Source organism: Chroicocephalus ridibundus, chromosome 19, assembly GCF_963924245.1.
Source record: "Chroicocephalus ridibundus chromosome 19, bChrRid1.1, whole genome shotgun sequence".
NCBI classification, from domain to species: Eukaryota; Metazoa; Chordata; class Aves; order Charadriiformes; family Laridae; genus Chroicocephalus; species Chroicocephalus ridibundus.
The window spans coordinates 1,866,040-1,888,568 of NC_086302.1; the positions used below are offsets into that span (position 1 = coordinate 1,866,040).

Here is a 22,529-nt window from a genome sequence, read left to right on the forward strand (position 1 = left end):
AAAAGAAAAAGAGGAGACAAATAGTGCAAATCACGAAAAGAAAATCCAGCTCTAAAACTGAAGAAAGAGTAACAAGATCAAAGGGAAGCACGCATATTTTAAACGTGTATCATCGTGTCCTGACAGAGACACGGGACACCGGTAACGCTTTCTGCGACAAGTCAACAGCCTTTAAAAATTAATTTTTGCTGTTCCTTTCCTTCTCACACCTTGAAGTCTTGAAATACAGCATTAGCAAACCCCCCTGACACCAAGCTGTCCCCGGGGCGCCCCTCACCCAGCGCCGCCAGTTCCCGCTGTCACCGAAGCCTGTGACGTGCCCCGGGGATGGAAACCCCTGGGGATGGAAACCTTTCCACGGAGCGTGCGGGTGCCACGCTGCTGGTACCTCCGATGAGACGGACGCTGACTCGGGTCGCTCCAGCCATCTCTCACAACAACCCACGCCGTGGGAAGGGCTGGGCGGGCGACGGGGTCACCTCCCAGAGCCCACTCTGTCGCCGGCACCGCCAGGGCCGTGAGGAGCGGAACCACAGCACTTCTCAGGCTGCTCCTCCACATTCCACTCCTCTTCCACTGAGGAGCAACAAAACTCTTTAACACGCAGACATGCAACATATTCCTGCCCACGCCTGACTGCAGCGAGGGAGCCCCCTCCTCCTAAAGCCCAGGGGAGCTTTGCCGTTAGGTTCATCACCGACCCGAAGGGCTTCTCTCTGCAGGTGGCCATGGCGGGACGGTGGCCACAGAACTCCACCAAGGGGCTGCAGACAGATGCTGAGCAGCTCCAGCTACCGCCGAAGCCAAAGGCAGCTACAAGCGTTCGGCATATTCACTGCTTTTGTAAAATGAGGACACGCTCAGGCTACCAGATGCTCAGAAAAACATGCCGCCAAGCAGAGAAAAATAACTCCCTTCGACCCTCTGCTGAGAAAGAATAAAGGTAACACGGATGCTCTGGAGGCCCTGAGCGAATGGTCTCCTCCCTCCCGCTCCCCTCTCGCCTGTGGAGTCCTGTTCTGTCACACTGCCTGAACCCCGCTGGAACACCTCCACGGACAGAGCGAAACCGCAGCCTTAAGAACGGGAGAGAAATGAAGAACCGGACTCGCGTTCTCCACCATGCACACAATCTCCTCGTTTGCAGCAGGCAAACGAAGCTAGCACATTTTATTACGTTAGAGAGGTCAGAAAACGGAATTTCTGTCCTGAGAAAATCCCCTGTTTCCTACGTTTCTTTTCATATGTAGTAAAATCCATGAAATATTTAGCAGGGCAGAAATTCCAAAAACGAGTGATTCGGAAATATCAAAACATGTTACTTCAATAAGATTGAAACACTTCTCCTGATGAATGTTTAAGTAAAATCACTTCCACGTTAGAATAATAAAAGTCAAAACTAAACAAGAACATCTAAATCAAGTGTTTTGACGTTATTTGAATGAAACAAGCTGAAATGAATCTTTCAAAACTTCTCCATCAAATATTATATCATGCAGAGAAGATTTTGACAAAACAGCGTTTTCTAACAGAAAACGTTTCACCAGACATCCTTCCCCGGCTATTTGTGCTATTTGTCTGCTGGCGGTGGGTGGGGAAGCCGGGTCCCGTCGCTGAGCGCGGAGGCAGCAGCCCACGCTCCCCCGGCGAGGAACGCCAGCCAGAACCGCAGCCCGCGGGGGCACGGCGCGGGTTTGGGCAGCACCAGCGCTCCCCCCTCCTGCTCCCTTTTCCCCTCTAATTCAGGAACGCCGCAGGCGCCCAGAATTTAGGCCACTCTTTTCCTGGGGTTCTGTGGGAATCTCTGCCCCTGCCCGACTCGGCTCTGGAAGAAAATGCGGATCTCGGAGCTGCAAGCAAGCACTGCACGAGCAAAACTTCAGTTTCTGGAAAAAATACCCACAAGAGGTGGGATCTAGAGGCCATACCTGAGGAAATCACACTAATGTTATTCCTAGTCAGGAAAGACCCTCAAGAAGAGAAGACTTAACCTCGCACACGTTATTTCGTACATACGTTAACTTTGCTTAACTAAGGAAAGCTGCCAGCGTCAGGCAGGCATCTGAAGGAACCAGCACCAGGGAGTCTCTATCGCCTAGTTCTTCTGTTGATTCCAACGATGAGGAAACAATGATCTAAAGAGGAAACAAGAAAGCCCTTTCTTTCTGCATGTCTTTGCCACGTCCCTCCCATCTAAACCACCGTGGCAGGGCAAATGCAGAAACTGAATCGTCAGGCTCATTAAAACCCTGTGGCGTGACATCAAATCACTCCCACTAAGGTTTATACGAGACTTAAATACAAGTAACGTGACCCTGAGAGCAGCTCAGGTCAACACATCATAAGCTAAAAGCCTTCACGTCTGTTGGTTCAGCAGTATTTCAGCACTAGTGTTTTATGACACGAGTCAATACATTTAATGGAAAAGCAGAGTAGGAAAGATATAAACGCTGAGTTTTCTGACAGATTTCCACCATCAACAATATTGCGGCATTAGGTAATGTAGACTCTAAATAAATAAATAAAAATACATGTAATCAATGAAAACTATCTGCATGTTACCTGGGCTTCTCGGGGAAACCCGAGAGTATTTCGCTAGACAGAAGTCGAAGACAGCGCTCCGCGGCAGGGAGCACAACCTCAGCGCCCCAGGCTGGCTCTGAACCACAGCGCCATCAGAACCGGTTTCACATAGGTGGGTTTTTTCCCCAAGTCTCCTAGAATCAGGCAACTTAAGACACTATTATTTGTTCTCAATTTGATATACGTGTGTATGAACACCTTTACATGCAGGCATCTATGCACAGAGTTCTGTATTTATACAAACCGTATGTAAAACCAGCTGTGGAAACCCAGCGAGCGTTCCCACCAAACACCCGGGGCAGCACCAATTTGATTAAAAGCAGAAAGGTCAATACAGGAAATCTTCAGGCTCCAGCTTTACAGAGCTCCTAAGCCTCTTAGCACCATGGGGCTACATTTCGGCTGGAAAGCTAAGCTCTCCAGAGCCAAACACTTAGTCAGCATTTCAACACCAATAAATATTGTTTAATCATCCCCTGCCTGCAGCCTGCTGGTCGTTCCGAACATAGACCTTACTCAGCTCTACCCAAACGAACCCAATTCCAAGAGAAATCCCAACTAGATTACTGTGCCTATAAATCTAGTTTTAATTTTAAATTATTACTTTATATTAAAAAAACTATATAAATAGAAGCATAAGACTAAATTAAAATCTGGCTTTTCTATTTCTTCATGTTTTAATATTTCTGTCTCTTACCACAGAATTTTGCGCTATTGATTTACTTTTATCCTGTTGCTTGTAATAACCTCAAGCTCCTCAGTAACAGGAACACGTTTTTCCCCTCATCTCCACCGTGAGGGGGCTCAAGCATCTTCAGTCCACCGACGCGGAACATAACTGCAGCAGGATTGTGGATGAGATACGGGGAGTCTGAATCCTCTTCAATGAACCCAAAATTTCTCAAGGACTTTTGAAAATGTTACCTCAAGGAATTATTTATTGCCAACCATTACGAGGGGTTGACCTGGGAACTTTCAAAGAACCATTTTGATGGCCATGAAGGTACCAGGCTGCTCTAAGGGGAAGGTACTCTCGGAAGAAGTCACCTGAGATGAAAGGGAAGAAGGGGGAAGGTAAGAGCCCGGACCCCAGGAGGCTGCGAGTCCTCTCCCAGTCAAGCACTAAATTGCAGTACTCATCAGCTCGCTGTAGTTGCGAGAAAGAAAAGACTTTTCCAGCAAAGTAGAGCTTAATACAAATTTCCTCTGACAAGCGCTGGAAGTCCAAAACCATTGTTCACCATTATGAGAGAATGTCTGTTTAAAAGGATAAAAGTGTCTGCGGTTGAGGCATTGGAGACTTAGCAGTAATCTTCATGAACATTAATGAGCCAGATCCTCAGCTGGTAAAGACTGACACAGCTTAATTGAAAATCAATGCTGTCGCACTGATTTACACCCGCTGTGCGTTTGTTCCAAACGCATCCAATCTGGCAGTGCGGATCTGGAAAAAACCTGGGTCCAGGTACCCTGTGGTTTGCACACTCTTCCGGGTGCAAATCCGCTCTCTCTTTACTCAGAAGTGAAGCAGAAGGACCTGGTTGGCCCCTCCCTTCTCAGGACCCCCATATTGAAACTTCGATGGCGCGCTGCCCTCCTCAGCACGTTCCTTCCAACAGGTCCTTCCGTCTCTGCATCGATAAATCTCTTGGGCGTAACTGTTTCAGCGCTGGCAACAGGCTTTATGACTGCATTACACTTAAAACGTACACTAAAACTTGCAAATTTTAGGATAGATGGCTATTTAAACATACTCTATAAGCAATATTCTGCCCTTCTATTAGGCAGATTTTTTGGGTTTGACTTTATATAGCTCCATTAGCTGTAATTTTCCCCTCGCAATTAGGAAGAACCGCGGCCATAAAACTGATACTGAAACTTGTTAGTAAGTTGCATATAATTTCATAATGTATTTGGCAAGTGCTAATTGCCTCTTACTTAAACGTCTCTTGCTTTGTAACTCAAAGCATTTGCACAAACTAAGAGAGTTTTATGGCCCTGGCTGATCGGAGGTTAGCTCAACCTCAGGGCAGCGCCAGCACGGACCTCAGGCTGGGAGCGTCTGTCTTTGCTCACGCGCAAACCCATTTTCCAAGGTCAAGAAGCTGCTGTACAAAAACTGCAAAGATGCCTAGAAAAACAATGTGAATGACAGGCAGAGAGCAGCGTCCGCTTCTAGTAGAGGCAAAGGACAGACACTCCCCAGGGAAGGGTCCCTCCTCTAACGCTCATCAGGGGACAGCAGAGCCAGAACTCTCCCTTTCTTTTCCTCTCGAGGAGGTTATGGACATAGAAGAGCAAAGAAGAGCAAACCAGGCAGCTGCTGTGCGGGTCACGCTGATGAGCAGGGCCGGGAGAAGCACGTTTGACATTGGAAGCTCCATCCAACAGGACTCCAAAGCATGAATGATAACGGTGATCTGCAACCCACCGGGGAGGTCACAGGGAGCAAGAGCAGCTCAGCCTTCCTATAGATCAAGCTACCAATAACATCCAAGTGAGTCAGAGGAGGAAAAAGTCAAGCTCCTTATAGATCCAAAGTTCACAGAAGATGAACAACAGTGTAAGGAAGTCCCTATATCATGGGCTTTGCAGCTTTATGTGCTATGCTATAGGGTAAATGTAAGATTTATCAAGAGCCTGAAAGAATACGTCCACATTGCCCTTTGGACGAGATTACCAAACCCGACAGGCTCTCACAGCAGAGCTGGGGAGTGCTTTCGCCCACCCCCAGGGGGCAGGTAGGGCTGCAGCAGCTCTGCCAGCCTGACAAGAGTCAACCACGGGCAAACGCGGCAGGGGATGGACATCACGGCTACTGCAGAGCCAGCCTTCAGGCTGGGGCAGTCACACCAGTAAGAGTGCAACAGTACCCTTTCCTGTACCCGTACTGCATTGAGATGCTCCCTAGGCAACCAGGCTGGATTTGCCTTTTCCTTCTTTCAATTCCCTTATCTCTTATCTATGTCTCTCTATGACTCTTCTGCTGGCCAGGGCCTGCAATCCTGTAAATGCTCCATCGCCACGACCCAGTGCCCCCTTCAAGGTACCGCTCAGCTGGCCTGGACATGCCGGCGTTTAGTCCAACCAGGGTTTCTGGTAGGTCAGGTCCCTTCAGCCTCCTGCCTGCTCTTACTTCAGCTTCAGGCAGCAGCACCGCCGCGGGCAGGTCCCGGCCTGAACACAATATGACACTTCCCTGAAACATGACAAGTCCCAGGGAAACGCTTTTAAAAACAAATGAACTCTAACGTGTATTTAGGGCCCTTGAAAGAAACAGATTTAAATGTTCCTGCTGACGCCAGTGGAAGCTGCTGGTACCCAAGACGTTTCAGGAGCAGCCCCCATGGCGAGGTGAAGATTTACGTGCCTGCTTTTAGACACCAGGGTCAGACGCGTAAGCCATCCCTGGTATCAGCAGGTCAGAGAGAAAACCGACAGGCATTCAAGTGCCTTGAAAAGAGATTCAAGATGACGACACTCCCAAAAAGCAGCTGACATCGAAGTGGAAGTGTTCCCGTGTGCCTGCGCCGGCGGCACAGGTGGAGGAAGGCTCCCCCGCCGCAGGCACGGGGCGGAGGAAGGAGCCCGCGTTCCTCAGAGCAGCGCTGGCAGGGGAAGGCAGGGACCCTGGGCGCTCACACCAAGCGAGGAGACATGAGATGGAGATTTCTGGAAAAATCTAAAAACAACTCAAACCAGGTATCTAAGAAAAGCTTCAGCTAGAATCACGAGTCACTTACATGAGTTAGAAGGAACGCTTTTCCATCACACTTACTTTAACTTTGCAAATCACCTACGACAACAGTAAACACAGAAGCTTATGGCAGAGTTCAGCAGTCACATCCTAATGCACTTCATTAGTTTCTTTTGAAAAATCCCAGCATTAGCTTTTATTTCATTTATAATACTCCAGATCAGTCGAAGTTTAAAGCAATTGATACCACTAATCTACTGGAACCACTGATTACTTGATCTCATTTTCTCCTGCAGACACAGTCTGTTGCCATCAGCTGAAACGCACCAACCCTTTTCCAACAAAGCAGACGACACGGCAATGAAACGCTACCCACCCAGTCTGCTTTCCTGGAACAGAACCCATGAAAGCTGTTCTTACTGGAGCAAAGCTTCAGTTTTAAGAAAAATCCGCAGAGCTTCAATATATTTAGAGAAGCTTCTTTCTTTTCTCCCAAACAACCGTACCCATCTCTTCCCTGATCCTTTTAAAACAGGTAAATTCTGAGCAAGACGCCTGGATTACCTTCATACGTTGCTTTGAATCCCAGCAAGTTGCTGACACTGTCGGTCTGAAAGAGGAGCCACATCTGGTGGTGTGTGCTAACGATGAGGTCTGGGACTGTGGTGCCAGTCAAGCTGCAAGAATAAGTAAGAACAAGTAAATAGCCTGTATGTCTCCTCAAACTTATTTTCCCACCACAGTAAAGGCCACATATACCTTTAGAGGAGCAGAAAATAATGAGAGCGATGCCAACACAATTAAGAACAGCTCCAAAACAAAACACTCTCCAAAAGCCTGACAGATTTGCAAGACCAATGAACCTCTCAGTACGTTCCTGCATACAACCTGAACAGTCTTCTACTACAGTTGAGGGCCTGCAAGTTACCATTATCACCACTAAAATAATTCTAATTCAGTACCATTATTACAATATATTATCCAGCACCAACAGTAATCATTTCCTTCCTCATTGAAGCAAAACATAAGCAAACAAACAAGATTCAGAGAACCCATACTGGTGACCGAAACCTCTTCACTGTCTTTAGAGTGATTTTCTAGAATTACAAAGATTTACTTCCAATATGTTCTCTGCTACATTTCTATCCCAACAGAGACGCTTCCACGAGGATCTCAAAGCCCCTTGGAAGACAAGGCACGAGCCTCCAATCTGCCGAATGTCCTGTGAGCCCTATAAAAGCGCTCCTAACCCAGGCAGTATGGGACAATCGGGCATCGCCGACCCTTCAAGGATACTCCCAGGAGAGCTGACGAGATTTAGAAAAACGTCACCAATATATCCGCATTAATGAGCCGTGTGCGCTCATTCAGCCTTTGGGATTAATCACCCCGTTGTGGTTTAACACAGCTTCAGAGCTTTATCCCCCGCCCACACGAGCGCCAGAGCGGCCCTTGGGCAGGCAGAGACGCCCGCTTTGAGCACGGCGCCTTCCCTTCCCTCCGCTGCGCAACGCCGAGCAACAGCGCGTGGGAAGGGATCAGTACCCCAGGAGCACGAGCGTTATGTTGCCTGTCTTAGTGGCAGTGTTTAGTGTTGTTGTTATACTATTTCTGCTAAGGTATCATCTGTGATAAATTTATAAATTACCTTAAGTGCAACTACTGCAAGCAGACAGGCATTTTTGTTTTTCCTGTAGTGTTTGCTTCAGTCTAAACACATCCATATGTATAGGTACGGCTTCTGCCTGGCACCGCTCTCAAGCACAGGAGCAGCACCTGAAAGACTTGGTGATACAATTGATCCCCGGGCTCTCGAGGCAGAATGACGGCAAACCGATCCTGCGAGGGAGCGAGCCCAGCAGCTGTGTGCCGACAGCATCCTGTGAATAAATGTAACTTGCAACCTCCAGGCACAATTGTCGCAATTCCCAGTTTCCTGGGTAATCGGAGAGAGCATGGCTGATCTGCCAATTACTGTTTGCCCAGAGTGAAGCCAAATGACTGCCTGAAGGGTCATTCTACTGCCTTGACATTCTCAACACGGGCTTCCCGCCGAGTGCCAGATTGTCTCCAGCAGCCTTACGGGTATCCGACACGAATGGGACCATCGTTGCCATACCCATCCCTGTCCTCCCCATCCCAGAGAGCTCACCGGTCCCATACGCACCAGGGGCTGCTCTAAGACCTGACACCACTCACTGCTCAAGTGTTGGCCCTGGAAGCTGAAGTGTTTTTCCCGGAAATCACATTTATGTCTCCCAAGCCCATTAAAGCTCCCCCAGTTCCGCCCTCACCTTTGCTCTGTTATTGCTTTGACCTGCATCAGAAATTTTATTGATCCCAGGGTGCTGGTAAATTAAGAAGTAATCTTGCTTTAATGACCGTTTTGTGTCCAGAGGGTTTGATGGGGAGTGCAGAAGAAGTGCTACTGTTGATTCTTCTCAAGTTATTTAAGCAGCAGACAGGCAGGAACAAGGAACACACCAAGAGAAAAGTCTCCAGAACAAGGCGTTTCAAAGGTTTTTGCATGCTTTCCCACTCCACTTTAACAAGCTGAATGATTGATTTGGGTGCTTGTTACTTTAGGGAATAAAATCCTCTCTGCAAGTGAGAAAGCTCAGCCTAACAACCTGTTATGTTCTCCGAGATGCATTTTACAGGGATGAGAGTGAGACTGGAAACAAATGGTCCCCCATATCTCAGCTTGGCTGGCGTCTGCTGCTGTGCAACTCGACGCAGACGTATTTCTTGCCTTGAAAGGCTGCAGGACTGAATTCCTCTTGAATAGCCGAGAATAAATGAAGAGTGAGAAGACTGGAACTCATATGTTTGACAGGGTTGGGTTTCTGCACGTTGATCCCTCCAAAAACACTACAGCTTGTATCCAGTGGATATCCAGCCTGACTCCGGAATTCAGCTGTCGGCAGCTGTGAGGGCACCGACTGCTGAGGAAAGTTGTCCATGGACTTTCAACCACATTCATTACAAATGGAGTACTTCTGCGATCTTCACACCTCTTTCACGTTTCCTTAGTTTTCAACTTATCCTCCCTCAGATTAAAAATTAAACAAATAATTTTCCCTGTTAGGATTAGCATCAGCAATTTAATGGCAAGTTCTCCTGCCCTGGGAGAAGACGCCTTGTGCGGATGGTCTCAGACATTCCGAATTTGCATTAGCAAGGCGTTGGGTAGCTAATACAGAGTGAGAAAATGTGGAATGATTAAAATCAAATGTAGGAAAATCTTCATGGGCTTTTGGCAAACAAAAAGGGACGGAATGAGAAATCATTTCAGCAAGTTATTACAAACTACTCCCCTGGCAGTAATTTGCACACTTTGACCAATCAGCTGTGAAACACTCTGTGACACTTTAATTACAAACACTTTTGCAATAATCAGATTTACGTTTATATACGTTGCATGTTAGAGTTTCTGACCCAAATATTACTAGTGTTCATGTTCCAAAATAAAACCTATAGTAAAATGAACCTCAGAGAAACAGACATTTCGTAAAGACAAGCAAACATGTAAGATAAGTGAAAATGGAGTGGGAGGCTGATTCATGTGGAAAAACAAGCGAAGAGGAGGAATTAAAAAACACAATACGAAATACTCTCTACCAGTTGGAAAGAGTACAACAGCTTCGCCAGAGTAGCTTTTGGAGAGGTGTTTGCTCTTACACATTTTTGATCGGGTAGAAAAGAAGGGAGTCTCTCGAGTTAAGACCCTAAAGCTGGATGCTGGTGGCCCTGGTTCCAACTGAAAGTTTGGAAGGTTTCCTTCTGAAAGTAACGGTGTTTTTTCCCTGCCCCTGCTCCAGGACCTGGCCTGGCAAGTGCCCTCAAGACATTTGAGACTTCGACAAACACCACTGCCTCACATCTTCACTCGCAAGCCTGAAGCCAGGCCATGTGCACGCGGAGTGCCACCCTCCACCAAAACCCTGAGGTCCCAGCACACGCTTCCCTCGGAGCGGCCAAGAGCTCTCGCCAACCTCAAAACTAGAAAATAGCCTAGAAAATAGCAGACACCAGAAATGGATGCTTAAGTGCCGTTAAACACATGGGTCAGGGAAAACCCTTGCCTTTGATCTACTAACCCTCGTGTTCCTTTGTATCGTTCCGATCGACACGCTCCTTCCAACTGAAACCAAAACCCCCTCCAGTTATTAAGCACAGAGTAGGAGATGGCAAACACCAGTAGAGCCCCTTCCCCTTTTATTCCCTTTATTAGCTCCACTAGTACGTAAAGCACTTCGTCTTCAAATCTTCTAAAAACAACAGACTGACAGCACAGCAGTTCTTTAATCTAAAACTGGCAGCATCAGAGATTTCATCTCTTCCTTCAGCATGGCTGGGCCGGCCCTGCACTCGTCCAATGTCTTTTCTTCATAATTAAAATGGGAAAAAACCCAAAAAACCTGCAAAACCAAAAAAATAACCCTAAACAACCAAGACCTCCCCAAAAAACATATTTAGATGGGAAACACTGATATATAGGAAGGCCTGGAAGAAAAGTAAGACTACCTACAATGTTTCCTCTACTGAAGGAACCTCTGCAGAATATCGTATCTGCAAACTAAAGGGCATAAATTGAGGGGGACCAATCCTCCGCCTTGAAGCAGCACGTCTCATCGCCTACACAAACGCACACAGAGGGTAAAACGCTCAGGATGTAACTCAAAGACAATGGATTTACAGCCACTTTGCACTACTAAAAACGACTGCACAAAGAGGACAGCAGAGGAGAGAGAGTCAAACAGTTCTCAATTTCTGCCCGATTTGCATTTGCTCTTGTATCCAAACTTTAATCGTGTTCACTCCGCTCCCTGGACAGCTTCAGCCCCTAAGGGCTTCGCTTCTAAGGAGTGAAGCAAAAAAGTAAGAGCCTTTCTGTCGGCTGGAGCCTCAGCGATGGTGCTGAGGGAAGCACACACCAGGAACAGTCAGCTCCACCAGAAAGGCCCAGCAGCACGGAGACCCCCCAGCGGGGCGCAGCAACCAGCCCGGGACTCCGGACACATCACCTACGTCTCATCAGGCAAAACTTAGGTGCGGATTTCTCGCGGGGACAAAGGACATGCTACTTACACGTAAAGCACAGTTTTCTGGTCTCCGACTTGTCCTCCATCACCCACTGTCAGAGTGTCATATCCTCTTTCTAGTTCAAATTCTTCAAAGGTGAGTTTGATAACCTGGCAAAGATACTGCACGTTAATATGAATCCACTGCCAAGGCAGCCAGCAGATCCCCTTGTCTTGTTTATTTATCTGTTTGTCTATCAAGGAGCAATTTATAAGAGCATTAATATCTTCGGGACATCACCAAAGGTGACCGTCCTCGCTTTTTATAGCACTGTAGCACTTCTTTCCAGACAGATTGAGCTCTTACTGAAATTACCTCTCAGATTTTTCTGCTTTATCTATTGATTTCCTAGATGACTTTATTGATAAAGATATGCGCGTTGAGATTTCAGCGTGCTTTTTTTTCACCAGGTACTGCTACTATTTCTTTCATAAACCTGAGAATACGGTGACGGATGTGAACGTGCACACAAGCAGCATGTGCGTGACGCACGGTGCAAGCGGAGAGTCTTTCTTTTGCTCTGTGTTGCTCAAAGTTCCCCCGCTTCTCCAAAGCTTCTGTCAGACCAAGACTTGGTCTTTACAACTGACGTGAATTACCGCTGGGGCAGCTCAAGGAAATTGTCTCAAGCCGTCTGCAAACACAATCACCAGAATATCTGTCCACTACTGTGTGTTTCCTGCGTTTTCTCTCCTGCTCTACCTTAACCCCCCACCCCCACTGGATTTACGGAGCCTCTGCCTATCCTTTAGGAGCAGAGGTCCCACAAAGTCAAGGGGTTTGTGTTCAAAGGCTCTTGGCTGCTCCTGAAATCTATTACTCTCAAATAGTTGAAAATTACAATGCGATTCAGGGGACAAAGGTCTTAATCCAGCCTGAGAGAGCGCAAACAAACAGAAGAGGAAGAGCGCTTAATTTACAGAAGGGCTTTACATCCGCAACACCAGAAGAAATCAATGGGAACTGGGCTTCTTGGAGCTTTTTAACTGACTGGATTCGGGGAAGCACGTAAACACTCGAATGCATCCAGACCTTTGTACGTGTGCCTGTAAATATATTAAGTTTCCTAACTTTTAACAGACTAAATTACTAAATTTAGTTTCACGCTACTTTTTGCTGTCTCACACCACACAGAAGTTATCAAAAGCAATTAACGAGAAGGACCTACGCGTGTGCCAAGGACCAGCCACGTGATGCCACCCTACGCCTCTGGGCTTGGGCCAAGGGAGCAAGGCGCAGGAAAACCAAAATCTTTGTCTCGGAATTCCTCGCCTGTTAGAGAAGCAGCCTCTCCTGCAAACACCTGAGCACGCGTGCAATCGCAGGGGGGCCAAAGTCCCAAACCTAAAACCAGAGGCAATAATGAACTGCGTTACGTTAAACGTGAGCGCGGCTCTACGGCCTCCTCAAGGCTTGCACACACCCTCTAGGAAGCTCACAACATCCTTCTGTCAAAAGCCACTCAACTTCAACCTTTTACGAAAACATTGTTTAGACGTTGAACGGCTTGGGTGTTCTTTAAAAAATAAGGGGTATATATCGTTCAACTGAACTGTCATGTGCTACCGTCTTCTGCATATAAATGCAATTAATACTTTTCAAATGCATAGAAAAGCAAATTAGATATGTTAGCCGTGACATTCCAAAAATGGGGCATTACCCAAAACCCCCAGGATCGTCAAGCAGGAGCCTGTGTGATACTTCATAGAAGTTTGGAACCATTAATTTTAGTAGTAGTACCAAAATATTAACCTGTGCAGATTATTATTAAACCATGTAATGATGGAATAATGTAATTAATACAAAGAACACAGTGCTGTAAAACGGCACACATCATTAGTTAAATCAGTCATTCAAGTAAACTGCATTCTAAGGAGTCTTACCCTAATTAAATAACTAATTACATTCCAGTATACTGAAGACTGTAACCTTGTGGCACAGGAACGGGCTGCTGAATACAATATTTATTTATCCATTTTCCTATTTTCTTTTTGGTCTGAAAGCTGAAAATTATTTAGTGATTCATTAAATAACAAGAGACCTACCAGCGCACACAAATACACGGATGACATAAAACCTCAACTTGAAGCTACCGAAGCGACAGGAAGCAATTAGCAAAGTCAAGAAAATAGGCTGGGATATGACACCCGACTCTAACGCTTCCTTCTGCGAAGTGATCTGAAGTGCAGTCACATTCACAGGACAAACCCACAGTCATTCTCTCCATGGAGAGCGGCACCTCTTGCAGTTATATTCAAATGCTTTACACGCACATATTACTCATTTCCCCCCGCTTCTCCCAAGCTCCAGCATCTATCTTCATTTGGGATGAATCATCCCCTGGAGGGGGCCATCTCTCTCCACCGGTGACACGAGAAGCTTGGACAGAGCTTTATTTGGCTACTAGGCTCCAGGTGAGGATAACCCCGGGAGAAATATCAACCAGAAACATCCATTATGTCATGAAGGTTCAGAAATAGTTTTGATGCAAATTCACCAATTATCATATGCATTTCTCAGTCCCCGAGTGATTTATTTTTCCACTGTGGTTGAAATTAATTCCCACGGCACTGGGGACCAGCAAAAAACCTCGATACCCTGAATATCCCCCATATAGGTTTGACATCGCCCTCTGTATAGGAAATAATTCCAAGTTGTCAACTGCACAGCGCTTTGTCCTTAATACTGTTTATGTAGGTTTCTGAGCAAACTTCGAGGGGATTATGGAGCTCAGTGAATCTGGCTCACAGTTCTTCTCCAAATATAGAACAGATGACTTGCAAATGAGTTCTAAATTCAGCTCGGTGGTTTTCCCATCGCTCATATTAAAAGCTTCATATAACAGAACCTGATCCAAAGACCACTCAAGTCAATAAAAAGATTACCACTGACTTCAGCAGGCTTCGGCTCAGGCCCATAATGCTTTTTATCTTCGAAGTATTTTAATTAATTCATCTTCAATCCTTGCCTCAGCCATGCTGCGGAACGTGCAGAGACAGGACCATCCCCTCCCCACGCGGAGCCACCGAGTCAGGGAGGGGAATTCGCCAGTTTGGCAACCTGGTTCTATCCTGGGCCCTGCTTTAAGTAAGGGAAGGTTTCATGGGTATTCTTCAGAGGCAGCGCTTTGAGACTTGTTAGGTAGGAACACCAGTGACCGAACTGGCGTTAAAACTTGTGCACCAGCAGCTCCCAGTGCCGTACTGGTCTGTGCACGGTGTGCGGCTGCATCAGCCTGGGCAGCCGCCCCGGCAGCTGTTTGCTGGGCAACAGAAACCGCCCGTCCCAGTGAATCCACTTGCCTTTTTGTACTTTCAGCCATCAGATACGGTCCTGAGTGCACAGCTTTAGTTTCCAGAGCCTTAATGAATTCTTTAAACAGCAGAAAACAGTAAGGGCAATTGATTTGTTTCCATTGTTTCCATCATCCCGAGGAGTAAGGAAGCCCACACCCGGCCTGGGCCCTGGGACCACGGAGATGAACACAAGCAGGAGAAGGCTCGGGGCGAGGGACCCGCAGGAGAAGCAGCAGCTTTCCCAAAACAATTAATGCATTCCTCAACCCTCCCTGCTTCAAAGAGATGAAGAGGTTTTCCCTACCTGTAAATTATGCTTCCAGGATGAAACATCCAAAATGCAGAACCCCTTTATAAACTGCTATTACTAATTAACTATTTATCACTTCAAAGAAAAAGAGAATGGCAGTCTCTTTACACAGCTAATACAAGCTGCTGATTTGGCCAATCTATCCTTATTTCAGTTACGCTGTGCCTCTTCGCAGTGTGCGATGTTGCAGCCCACGGAGCACGAACTACAGTTTCTTGTGCTATTGAATCTTGGCTCCAAGATGGTTAAGTGTTGAAATTAATGTATTTTACCAATTTCAATCCCCTTTATGATTTATGAAAGGTGAGCATCAGGACTTGCATATTCTGTTTTCTAACCAACAGTTTATTATTACACAGGTTTAAAAGCTGAGGAAGAAAGTAACCAGGGGAAGAGGAGAAACTTTCCGTAAGTAGAAATTCCCAAAGACCGTAGGTTTTTGAAAAATGAGACAGTCCGCCCAGGAAGCTTACAAAAGGAGAAGCTCGTCCTATCCCACTGCTGAGGGAAAAGCAGAAGTCTGTGCACGAGGCTGGGAGAAGAGCAAATGGGCAGAGCTGAAGATTAGACTCAATATTCAACAGGAAAGTGACGTCACAAAGGGTCAACAGAAGCGTGGGCAGGGCCCATTCGCATCTCTTGACAACTGGTTGCCATCTCCTCCTTCGTAATTTGTACCGGAAAACCCAAGTGGAAGCGTTTTGCCTATATAACACCCAGGGCACGTCTACGTCTAGCTCACTACAACTTCTTTCCAAAGACAGAGGACTATTTTATATACACAAAACCTGGATTTTGCTGATCTTTGAAAGACAAAGATGCACAAAAATAAAGCTATGTATAATACACATACCACAGCCTGAGATGCTGATGTATTCAATAACCCGCCCGCGCACAGGCAATGTATACCCAAGGGGCTGTGGGCCACAGGCTGAAGAACACAGCTGACACTCGAGCAGTAATAGCTGCTGTTACATGTGGCCTGTTCTCCACTTGCACATTATCCTGATGAAGGAGAACCTCCTGGGTCTGATTAACCAGTAAATCGCTCCTAATAAGTCAGCACTGAAAAATATCCTGATTCCACACTCCAGTTTCCCAGAATTTGGGTCATTACTACGCTCCTCTGCAGCCAAACCAAGACATCCGCTGGATGAAATGACCAGCTAATGACAGCCCTTTAAATACAAACTCATTCTGAAATCGGAACATAGGAATACCGCTCGTTAAAATCATAATCTACTAGTGATCTGCACTTATTAAAGGCTTGAAGTGAGGTCAGTGGGGGGAGAGAAGCAGAACCCAGGGGGCTCTTCAGCCAGCCCCAGCTCCCGCTGCCCGGGCTCCGGAGGGAGGAGAAGGGCTGGAGGTGCGAGCACAAGACGCCATCCCATCGGCGAGCAGGCTACACCTGCCGACGGCTGCCAGCGTTTCTACAGACCGCAACAATTTCTAGCAAAAGATGAGATCCTGGGATGCTCACATGTTTGTGAAACGCCTGCCTTGGACCAGCGGCAGAAGGCAGAGTGCCAAACGCAGGACTGTCTGGAGGCAAGGACCAAGGCACCATCGACAGAATAAGCATATGAGCTCAGCGACTTGGCACGCGAGATTTGCTCATGAGCTAATAGGGAGGACTTTAGTAGGAACCCAGATACTAAGAAGTTGTCTTCTGAGAGCAGAAGATGGTGAATAACAGCTCAGAAAGTGTATTTTGAGCTACACAGTGAAGTAATTTTTGTTCTTATGTTCCCATACAGATCTGGAGAAGAGTTTGCGGGGCTGGAAAAAGCTGCGAGGCACTGAACGTTGCCCTCCCTGTGCCAGTGGAAAATGGAAAGGACTTGATCTTACAAAGGCCAAGGCGGCAGAGCCTTGTTCTCTACATGATCAGTGACAACAGACTTCAATCACACATGCAGACCAGCGGGGACAAAAAATCCCCACCAACCTCCTCTCTTCCAAACCTCAGCGAGCACAGAAAGGACTTGTTTATAGATTTACAGTACTGCATAAATAGCAGCAGATAGAACCGTACCTCTGTCCTCACTCGCCCTCTGCCCTTCGGGGGCTGAAATCCCCGTTGGTTAGGGGCCAGCCACCAGCCAAAAGAAGGGAAAAATCAGCATTCCTGGCACAGCCTTCCTGCCCCAGCTGAGAGCTGGCTTAATGAGATGCTTTGCTAAGCTGTTTGGCGTTTCACCACCATTCACGCCAAGGTATCAAAGAGGTTTCGATTAAAAATAATTACATTCACTTTTAATTACAACCTTTAACAAAATGAATTTTCAGCAAGAGAGGGAATGTGATGTGTTGCGGTCTTTAAAGACAGTTGAGAAACATGTGGAAAGAAAGTCTGTAGGAAGAAAGGATGGTTCGACATCACAAACAGACACCTGAATGGCAAAATACGAGAGCTGTCGTCTCTGAAGAAGCACAGCTATACAACATCTCAACTAAGGCACTGAAGTAAGGACATGGAGACGCATCTCCGAGACCTACCTTGGCCGGATTGAGCGCAGTGATGACCCACACGCAGTAGGCATTGTTATCGTATTGGACAGGGTAGTTGGGAGAAGTTATCACACCACTGGGACCACGGAGGTACATGTCACACATCCTAGCTGTGAGGAGGAAAACAAGACAGACGGGGGAGTGAGGTCTCGTGGCTTTGGGATGTGCTCGGTGTTCTTTGCTTAGGGAGCAGAGAGAAGGAGGGATACATACAGTATGGACGTGGGGGAGAATGAAAAATTGCTGCTCTGTGTTGTTTTCATTAGCCAAAAGATTCATTTTTTCCCATGTAAACATCAGAGATGAAGGACTTATCTGTGATGAATAGATGAGTGGGGTGTTTCCAGGGGCTACCAAACAGATGGGCCACCAGACCAACCACCAAGGACCCATCCTCCAGCACTCAGACTGATTTTATTTACTATATTAAAGCCCTCACATAACATACTTTCATGTCCAGGACAATGAAAGCACCTACACGGAAGATGCCAGGTTAAGACGCAGCTTCTTTTTACTGTCCCCAGAAAGTCTTATTTCCTTTCTTTTTCGCAGGACAAAAAAAAATACTGCACAGCAAGTATTTATTAGGTGAAGGCTGACTTCATTCTGGTCTGACTGCGGACTCAGAACCAAGGTGGGAACTCAACTTCGAATCTTAAAAACATCTTAGGGAAAGTAGAAGCTGAGAAGTGCTCAGGCAGGGACAATTTTCCCTGTGGTATTCCTTTGATGTAGTATTTAACCAGAAAATGTGAAGAACAGCATCCTGGTTTTGTAACAGCCTCTGCTCTTGTGTAACGGAGCCTCAAAATTAATCTCTCTGCAATCTCAAAGGAGCCATATTTGCACATGTGGCATCTACACGGCATTTTTGCCCCCCAAACAGCAGTAAAGCACAGAAAATGATCTCCTGGCCAAACTGTTTGACTACAGGGGAAGACGAGGAACGCCAAGGAGCAGCTCAGGAAGGAGCTGGGGGCATCTGTCCGTGATGCTTAAACCACGTTCCTCCTGCCCCCCCCTATTTGTCCCCATCCTGGAGTCCGTTACACATCCCATCCTACCTCACAAAAAAAAAAAAAAAAAAAAAAAAAAAGGTAAATCACATTATTCTCATTTTAAAAGCCGGCAACAGGAGCACAAAGGGATTAAGTGGGTCTCCCCAGGACCCAGAGGGAATCGGCTGTAGATGGGGAAGCTGAAGAACAGTCTCCCAACAGCAGCAGGAGGTTGGATCACTGGCTATTAGAAACCGGCAGAGTCCAGGGCGTTAAAAGCTGGCTCACGGGCACCCCGATTTCTGCAGTTCGAGAGAAACTCAATACCCAATAACAAAACGGAACAAATAGGAAAAAAAAGTGGTAGAAAGCTGAAATAAAAGCAAATGGAAAACTTTTTTTAAAATAAAAAATCTCCCAGAAGTTAGCAGTTAAAAAAAATTAAGTTGATTCATAGAATCATAATAATGCAGGCAAATCCTTTCTTATCTCTTGCAAGAGGACACCATAAATTTCCTTTATAGTGTCACATATTTATGCCAAATATCCTCTTACACTGATTCAATTTATTCTGGGCTTGTTTCAAGAATTAGATGGGATTCCAAAGCCTTGAAAAAATCTGCAGATGAAATTAAAGAAAAAAGAACTGAAAAAATACCAATTTATGACTTTAAGAGCTTTAGAGGGATTTAATTAAAAATATTACAAGTTGTTCATTATTAGCATTACAAATATCACAATTATGCATGCCACTTTTTAGAGACAGAGCGGGAATGAAAACAAAATGGCCAAGGGCAAAATGGGCATTCGGTTGAAAGAAAACTCCATTTGCTGACGGCTCACGGCTGGGCCACAGGATAATCAGGATCATGCTAGTTTGGAGCCACCGTCCAAGCAATCCCACATCGCTGCCTACTAGCAGCAAGTTCCATTTAACAGATTCTCCCTCCACCCCAGCTTTCCCAAATTTTGTTTCAGGCTTTCATCTTCTCTCCCCTCTCCTCCTTATCCCATAGAAAGAGCTGCCTGGAACAGAGAGGACGGAAGGGGAGAGAACGCACTGTGTGCACAGGTATGAAGGACACAAACGTAATGAAGCTCCACAGTTAATGGAAATAGCTTTATTAGTTCAGGAGGTGCAACAGGAACAGGCGTTTTTCTTAAAAACTGAATTTCTGGAGTAAAGAATGAGAATCAAGCAAAGGTTTCTTTCTCAGGCTTGTGGTGAAAAGAATCTGAACCCATATTACTCACTCAGCCAGAAAACAACAATCCCCATTAGAAAAGAATAAAGATCCTGTTGACTTCTGACCATGAAGCTGATGAGACCAAGCTCCCATCTCCAAGAGCACAAACGCAGGGGCAGCGCTGAACACGGAGAGGTCGAGCTGAATCTCCCCAAGGGGTTGTGAGCACGGAGGGGCTCCCCTTGCTGTGCCTGAGGCAGGGATTTGGGAACAGGTCTGTGCCCTGGGCCACACGGCAGGCTGAGCTTCAGAACCCACTGAGGGATCCCAACCAGGTGATGACAAACTTGAGGACAGAATGGGTGACGCATGAAGGAGACGGGTTGTCTCATTAGTCCTAATAACTCTGTAAAATTTGTCGTCTCACCTCTGCACACCGGCCTGTGGTCGCTCCATGCAACAATTATGTCGCTCACTCTCTTACAGGTGATGCTTTTGGACCCTTGTAGATCATAGCCCTCGTTACAGGTGAACTGGATGCTGGAGCCTAACCTAGCAGACAGAACAAAGGGTGACGTTAGCAACCCAGACGCTTCTGCAGCAACAGGTTTGTCACTTGCTTTTTACCACCCCGGTGACTCTCCAAATTGCGAGCAGAGAGCGCTCGCTGGCCCTGCAGGCAACAGCAGGGACGAAGGAGGGGACGCTGCTGCCTCACGCCGTGGCTTGTGCCGGGCGTCGTTTGCCCGAGGTGGTGACAGTCCAAGAACAGATTTGAGTCTTTCAATGCAACTTCAGTGGGAATTTTACGCAGTGCGGGAGCACAGACTCAGCCCCGAGAGATGACATGCTCAGCATTCTTATAAAGAAAAAAAAAATTATCTTGATCTACTACTGAAAGATTTGCTCTTTATTCTATCACTTTGGATTCAGATCCGTTGCTGGTTTAACCAATGCTGCCTTCCCCACTGAAGCGACACACCACCGGTTTACAGCAGCTGAGAATTTATCCTATGGCATTTAGGGACTATTGGGAATTCCCTTTCCTCCACCCTCACCCCTCTGATCCATTTTCTGGATTTCAGGAGAATTTGATAGACTCAGGTTAAATGGAAAGACACTTTTAGTGAGCAAAACAGCCATCGACAGCAAAATAAGATTAAATATTGATTCACCATTGCTAACAGCAGGGTGATTCATTCCTGCACACTTGAAATGAACGCTACCAACTACAAGGGAATAACAGCATTGTTTTAAACTTTATAAGAAAACAATTATCTAGCACCGCTACACGTATTGACACAGAATTGTACCAGCACTTTGGGAAGTCACCTCAAATTCACTAGGGGCAGGGCCACGCTGTGACTTGAGGCAATTTGAAAAGTCATTTTTTTGCTGTTTAAGACAGTTCTTTCTGCATTTAACCAGAGGGGGGAACGACAACACACACGGATTACACAGGCCTGGCTAAACGCCCGCATTGTGAAGAGAGAGAAATGTTCTGAGACATCGTTCCAGATCCTCATCTGGGACACGGTCTCCCAAACACACGCGTGCACATTTATACACATTGTTCTTCTGCATCACTCGCCTCAGCCAGCTTTTCAGACATAATGCGTTTGGAGGTGTGCAGATGGTCTCTAAGAACAGACTAGGTAATGCCAAGGAGCGGACACAATGGTTACGGACAGAAGCTTTGCAGCATGCGTAGACACACACGTAAAAGGTTCTTACCTAAAGTCGTTGCCTATTCTTTTGCCTCTCTCTGGAATCCCAGGGTCTGGACACATATTATGTCCCTGGGACACACCAACCTGAGTTACTACAAAGCAAAAACAGCACATACAGAGACAGAATAGCAAAAGAAACATTCTTTCATCAATTGTCTTGGTGGATGTGGAGAGAAAAATGGCAACTGGTAGCTTGAAAACCTGAACGTGTTCCATTTTGTTTAGAGAAAAACAGCTTTGGAAACAAATGTGACTGGAATCGTTTCAGCTCAGTTTATACACCAAAGTGTTTTCTAGGAAATGCCAGCTAGGGACGCAGTTTTCCCTCTGTTCCACTACTGAAGTACCTCTGAAAAGAGTTTTTTTTTCATTCTGCAAAATTACACCAATTAAACAGCCCATTTCCGACGCCTGTGATTAAAATGGCCACCTGTGACACACCAAGGTGACGTCCTGCCGCCCCTCCAAACCCGTCCGAGTGGTGCCAGGGAGAGAAAACAACTCGATGAAAAGGTGTATGATACCGGGGGAAAACCGAGCACAGAACGAAAGGGAGAAAGGAGAGGGAGATGCAAGTCTAGCATTTTAAAGCAAGTAATTTAGTTTGAATATGAAAAATTTTATGGAGCAACCTTAATGTAGCTGCCAACAAACGTGCAATCTATGAAGTGGTGATCAGCACTGAATAAACACCTTCACGCTTCATCCTCCATCCCCCCGTTTCCCCCTTCCCCCTCCAGCCTGTCAAATGGCGCAAACGAGCATTCGAGCATTGACCTGGGGCGGGCAGAACCCGGGTGGCTCCTGACAGGGGTGGGATGAGAGCTGGCAACGTACCGGTTTCAACTCCGAATTCCAGCAACTACCAAACCGTGCGATAATATGGGACAAAGGGGTGATTTTGTCACAGAGCTGTAGAAGTTTATGTGACTCAGTTTTCTTGTCTTACTAAGGGAAGGACACAAAGAAAATGCAACACTTCTTGGCAATGACGCTGAAGCAACAAAGCATGAGTCTTAAGCAAGCATGGTTCCATTCTATGGCTAGATTAAAGGGAAAAAATCACAATCACACTTCAGAAGATACTGTGTTAGCACAGTGCCCCGAAGACCACTGCCGAATGGATGAC

General features: G+C 46.4%; 1 protein-coding gene across 3 annotated transcripts in view; it reads right to left on the reverse strand.

The window, feature by feature from the left end:
• The window catches only part of CSMD2 (CUB and Sushi multiple domains 2), a 297,274-nt gene that overhangs the window by 132,276 nt on the left and 142,469 nt on the right, over positions 1-22,529 (reverse strand). For 2 of the 3 annotated variants that reach the window (XM_063355710.1, XM_063355709.1), the window contains exons 8-12: positions 21,405-21,492; positions 20,098-20,222; positions 17,474-17,595; positions 11,372-11,475; positions 6,845-6,957 (exon numbers count right to left, since the gene is read on the reverse strand). The exons of the other annotated variant lie outside the window; for it this stretch is intronic. In XM_063355710.1, the coding sequence (XP_063211780.1) occupies positions 6,845-6,957; positions 11,372-11,475; positions 17,474-17,595; positions 20,098-20,222; positions 21,405-21,492 (552 nt within the window). The remainder of the gene's footprint in view (positions 1-6,844; positions 6,958-11,371; positions 11,476-17,473; positions 17,596-20,097; positions 20,223-21,404; positions 21,493-22,529) is intronic. 3 annotated transcript variants of the gene reach the window in all.